Genomic DNA, 5,658 nt, shown 5'->3' on the forward strand with positions numbered 1-5,658 from the left:
GTTCTAGGATGGGGCTATTTTCAATCTGTTGATCATGAACCAAGCATGTTGTAGCTAGATGGGAGAGACTACCACACATAGTGCAGAACTTTCTAAGCTTTTCAAAAGTAAATCTGACAATGGTAGGCTCACTCTGGTCCTCAAAACAGAAGAAGCGAGCAAATATGAGTCTACTGGTGGCATCAACTTTAACCCTCACCATAACCTCCCCAGCTTGATTTATATTAGGCTCTTGGATAACAACTTCCTCTACAGATCCTAATATCTCCCCAATTTCAGTGATCGCACGGTTATTCCTAGAGTCATCCGGGATATTGTGAATTTTTACCCAAAATTTAAGAACACGAAGGTAATCGGGGTAATGTCTCCTAGACCACTTATCAACTATTATCAGCCAATCCTTGTAGGTCCAGGGGCCTCCTTCATAAACAGTATTAAGGTGGTGCANCTTCCGGGATTATAAGATCCATAAGATCTCTTTCTTGATCCATCTGAAGATGTTGTTCTAAGTTTTCATTATTTGGATTGGAACTAGCTGCTTCTCCCATTGTATCATCAGCAGGTTCTAGGATGGGGCTATTTTCAATCTGTTGATCATGAACCAAGCATGTTGTAGCTAGATGGGAGAGACTACCACACATAGTGCAGAACTTTCTAAGCTTTTCAAAAGTAAATCTGACAATGGTAGGCTCACTCTGGTCCTCAAAACAGAAGAAGCGAGCAAATATGAGTCTACTGGTGGCATCAACTTTAACCCTCACCATAACCTCCCCAGCTTGATTTATATTAGGCTCTTGGATAACAACTTCCTCTACAGATCCTAATATCTCCCCAATTTCAGTGATCGCACGGTTATTCCTAGAGTCATCCGGGATATTGTGAATTTTTACCCAAAATTTAAGAACACGAAGGTAATCGGGGTAATGTCTCCTAGACCACTTATCAACTATTATCAGCCAATCCTTGTAGGTCCAGGGGCCTCCTTCATAAACAGTATTAAGGTGGTGGGCTTGCTTGAAGAAAAACTGGACTGTTCCATCTTCATTAATTCTACTGTTTACTCTGCCATCCAATCTCCAGATCTTCGGCATCATGAATTTTATTTCAGCTGGGTTTTGTGAAGGATGGATACCTTTAACCACGAGACTGAGAGCATGCTCCTCTTCCCGTTTCCTATGAGCTTCACCCGATACTTGAAGTGGAGTGCGATCCGAACCCAGATTTAAGTTTTGAAGATTAAGCCAAATATCTTAATCTGCCATAATAGGAGAAGGTTAATCTTAGCTAAACTGAGATATCCACCAACGGTGGAAGGCTAGATTACCGATTAACGTGAGGCGGTGAAGAAGATTCGCGAAGAATCAAGAAATCGTCAAGAGAGAGAAAAATTTGAATACTACTATTAACATAATTTAAAAAAAAATTGTACATACATATAAAATTTCTATGGAAAAGTGAAAGTGGTCAAATCTAATATACTAAAGAATAAAAAATCTATAGCACGTTTTTCCATTCGTGTTCATAATCGGTTATCACCTTGATGTTGAAACTCGAGATATTGCATACGACTCTAATTAATGGAAGAAATTTGAATGTTTGTATAACGGATTAAACTAGGATTAACATCTTATCGAACTATGCTTCTTTATATGGAATTCTAATATTTGTGCTATGCTAAAATAGGAAACGGATTACCATAAGAATACTATTTAGAAAATCTCTGGTTTACCGACCCGATAATTTTCATGAAAGAGTCTAATCATATCGTCTATGATTACTCAAATCCTATATATTATTCTGATATACATTAATTATAATATTCTATGAAATCCCTTAAATTATGTCTTTCCATCTAATAATACAACAACAATAATAATACAAATTATATTATCTCTATTTATCAGATAACAGGCCTCTTAACCACTGCAGAACTGAATTACATATAAAACCATTGTCATGGTACATGGTTACGTACTAGATATATGGTATATATATGTGTGTCGAGCAACGATATGAGCTGCTTTATCACACTCTTGGTTCTTCAAAATACACTGTCATTGATCATTTGGATTAATCAATAAATCTGCTCAGTTTATTCATTACCATCAATATTACTAATTCCAATGGATCAAATATATAAAGCAAGTTATCTATTACAAAGAGTATATATAGCCAAACTTAAATATTTAGACTATAGGTAGGAGACTTCAGATGGTTAAATATGCCATGTTGGTTTGTAAAGTGTCACCGGACGTTGATTCTTACGCTGTAGCGGTCTAGCATTTGTATTAGATTGCTGCAACAACAACAACAACAACAACAAAAAAGATGTATCAGACTTACAACTTCTTATAAATTAAAATACATATTGCTCACACAAGAATCCAAGATACATTACATTGCCACATTTTCTATATATAGCCAAGGTTAGAACACTTGCTTAACGGTAGAAGTTTAAAAGATTAGAGACACTCACATCGTGTACAGTCACTCGAAGCATGATCAGTTGTTTTAATGACACAGTCCTCATCTGGAAAATTTTGGACATATATTAGAAAAACTAATTAAGACCGAAAATGAGGTAAGCATTATAAATATTCATTAACCTCTATGGATAATGTAATTACCTCTTTGGAAATCGTCCACGTAACATTTTCAGAACATGGTGGAGTTGTAAGTGATCCGAGATATCTATAATAATGTCTTGATTCAAAATCGAATGTTCTAGGATGAATCATCCCGACAGATTCCTCGGCTTCATGTGTATCAGTTATCCTCATCAAATATCTTCCCAACTAAAGAATAAATACACTGGATTAATTTATTTTTCCAAAAGTATAAATAATTAGTAGTAATTTTGTTGAATATATATAGAGACTACGTAGGAAGGTTGAGATTGCAATATACCGAAAGGAGAAAAAAGTCAGGTCTTCCCAATTTGTAAAAGAAAGAGACAACAGCGTTGCGTCCATCTTTGCTCTGATGAACCATGTGTTCCTCAAGAATAAACCTATTATGTGCATTATTCAAATCTTTGCATGCATGCTATACGCATATCTCACTAAAAATTCAAATGAACTTAATCTTGAAAAACTTAGCCAAAATTTTATTATGCTTTCCCCCTAATCATCCGTTTTTATAATTAAAATACCAAATATGTGCTAGAATATAATTAACAAATCACGAGTAGAGGTACCTTTTGCCATTGATAGTGTGTTCGGAAGGGGAGTGCCAATGGATCTGTTGAAGTTTATATTCAGTACCATTAATAGTGATACCTGAACCTGCATTTCCTCCTTCAAATTTCAACTGCCACATTTAACCACATATATATATATATATATATATATATATAGATATTATGGTCCAAGAATGTATATATGTTGAAAAAGCTAATGTAGTTGATTTACCATAATATCATGGCCTCTGTTCTTAATGGTAGCATTTGAAGGTAAATACTGGCTACGAAGGTATCCAAGATTATGATCAACCAAGACTCTTTTGTCCGTAAGATCAATCGGAGACTGCATGTTGCCTTTTCCACATATTGCCCACTCTGGCTTTAGCCTTCCCCAATTCTCTGGCCCCTTCTCTCCATTCTTCTCGTAATTAAACTGTGCTTCGTCCTCTGTGTATATGTTTTCCAGTAAGTCAGAACCAACTAACATTCACGGAGCGGACTATAATCGTTATAAACTAAAGTGTGTTTCAACTTATTTGCAATGTGAGATCTTTAATAGTATATATATACTGATAAACATTTATGGAATGAAAAGAACAATAACAAAGCTAGCTTATTACCAACTTCCCCTTGATCTGTTGAACTGGAGACAATTGTGATGGAGATGAAGATAAGAAGAAAGACGCATCCAATTGATGATATCTTCATTTTCTTGTGCTATCTAGCTAGCTATGTTTTGAGGAGAAAGATGAATGAAGATTCAAATTTAGATTGAGCTGAATTCTTATGTTGCTGATAAAAAGCTCTCTTATTCTATATATAACAAATTTTACGTACGTGCCTTTGCTCCTGCTTTCTCTCTAACTAATTTCTTCAGTTTTCTTTATGTTTTCTTTGTTTTTTTTACAGTAATGATATAGGAAAGAAGGAGATCTTTGCGTGACTCACCAGTTAATTGTATCCAATTAGTTGAAACTTGAAACCTTCTGGAGATATGATTACAAATCATTATATTTCTAAACAGTAAAAAATCAGAATTTTCCAAAATTGTATTTGTGTTAAGTTTATTTTATAAAAATGGGTTGTTTAAAGTGAAACCCTTCACAGTTCATAGTAAAATTAGAAATAACTCGACTGTGTGATATATGTCAAAAGGTTACTATTAGATCTTTGAAACGCGTCAATTAGTTGAACTTGAAGCCTTCTGGAGATATGATTACAAATCATTCCATTTCTAAACAGTAAAAAAATCAAAAATTGCCAAAATTTTATCTTTGTTAAGTTTATTTTTTTCCTTTATTTTATGGGCTGTTTAAAGTGAAACGCTTAGTTGAACTTGAAACCTTCTGGAGATATGATTACAAATCATTCCATTTCTAAACAGTAAAAAATCAAAAATTGCCAAAATTTTATTTTTGTTAAGTTTATTTTATGGGCTGTTTAAAGTGAAACGCTTCACAGTTCATAGTAAAATTAAAAATAACTCGACTGTGTAATACATGTCAGAAGGTTACTATTAGATCATTGAAACGCGTCAATTGATATACGTTTTGAAGTCTACGCCAGCTTTTGTTATTTAAAAACTCTTTCTTTACATGTATATAATATAAGCCAGTTAAATTACAGTTCTTCACCAACAGCGCAGGTAGCATCATCTTCTAAAATGATGGCTACCAGTAGTCATTGCAAGAACACACACCATCTCTGAAATGATGGAACCGAGTTCTGTCTCTAGCAATAATCTCCCTTTTGTAAATCTTTGATATAAGTTTTGTGGCCTCATGACAATTTCTGCACACCCTTAGATTCTTCACGATTGTAAGTTTAGTCCCAGGCTTTGTACTTATCAACCCAAATGCAATAGCTAGCTTCTCGCTGTGATGCCTCAACGCTCCTTCTTTCCATTCTTCTTCCATCTCCTGTAAGACTTCAGAAGTATCCGGAACAAACCCAGCTTCCACCAGTAACACCTCCATTTCTTCTAACATTCCGTAGATTTCTCTGTTCCGTGGATGGAATTTATCCCCAATAATGAACTCATGGACAACAGGATCTATTTCGATAGAGCTGCAACCGGGAACTTTCTTCATACCTTTATCATTGAGGAGCCCACGTATGTTTGCTACTTCATTCCATCTGCCTGCTGTGGCGTAAATGTTAGATAGAAGTACATAAGAACCTGGATTTTTTGGTTCAATCTTAATGAGGTTTTGTGCAAATGATTCGGCCAACTCGACATTCCCATGCATCTTGCAAGCTTTGAGTAGGGAGCACCAAATCACTCCATCAGGCTCCATTTGCATCGTGTTTATCATTTCTTCCGCTTCTTTGAATAGACCCGAATGACCCAAAAGATCAATCACGCAACCGTAGTGCTCTAATTTCGGGGTTATTTTGTAGTCCTCTGTCATTGATCTGAAGATAAGGCGTCCAAGATCTAACATACCTGAATGGCTGCAAGCAGACAACAAACCAAC

At 35.3% G+C, this 5,658-nt stretch overlaps 3 protein-coding genes across 3 annotated transcripts in view; all 3 read right to left on the bottom strand.

Moving 5' to 3' along the window:
- Positions 435-1,091, bottom strand: LOC104778613 (uncharacterized protein At4g02000-like). Its single transcript, XM_010503067.1, has one exon. It carries the CDS (start codon positions 1,089-1,091, stop codon positions 435-437), a length of 657 nt encoding a protein of 218 aa, XP_010501369.1.
- LOC104766178 (alpha carbonic anhydrase 5) lies at positions 1,986-3,952 on the bottom strand. The gene is made up of 7 exons (XM_010490015.1): positions 3,802-3,952; positions 3,411-3,628; positions 3,197-3,309; positions 2,908-3,010; positions 2,628-2,795; positions 2,477-2,530; positions 1,986-2,296 (listed from the first exon to the last, which is right to left on the bottom strand). Exons 1-7 carry the CDS (start codon positions 3,887-3,889, stop codon positions 2,216-2,218), a joined length of 825 nt encoding a protein of 274 aa, XP_010488317.1. The 5' UTR covers positions 3,890-3,952; the 3' UTR covers positions 1,986-2,215.
- LOC104778614 (pentatricopeptide repeat-containing protein At1g08070, chloroplastic) overlaps positions 4,726-5,658 on the bottom strand; it is a 3,559-nt gene continuing 2,626 nt past the window's right edge. Inside the window, exon 2 of the mRNA XM_010503068.2 lies at positions 4,726-5,658. Within this exon, the coding sequence (XP_010501370.1) occupies positions 4,852-5,658 (807 nt within the window). The 3' untranslated portion in view covers positions 4,726-4,851.

Source organism: Camelina sativa, chromosome 3, assembly GCF_000633955.1.
Source record: "Camelina sativa cultivar DH55 chromosome 3, Cs, whole genome shotgun sequence".
Classification (NCBI taxonomy): Eukaryota; Viridiplantae; Streptophyta; class Magnoliopsida; order Brassicales; family Brassicaceae; genus Camelina; species Camelina sativa.

Excerpts from the sequence above, each read along its gene's own strand:
- LOC104766178 (XM_010490015.1), bottom strand. The coding sequence starts at position 3,889 with ATGAAGATATCATCAATTGGATGCGTCTTTCTTCTTATCTTCATCTCC. Across the intron at positions 2,796-2,907 it reads CTGACTTTTTTCTCCTTTCG|TTGGGAAGATATTTGATGAG; the intron begins GTATATTGCAAT and ends TTTATTCTTTAG. Across the intron at positions 2,531-2,627 it reads CGTGGACGATTTCCAAAGAG|ATGAGGACTGTGTCATTAAA; the intron begins GTAATTACATTA and ends AAAATTTTCCAG.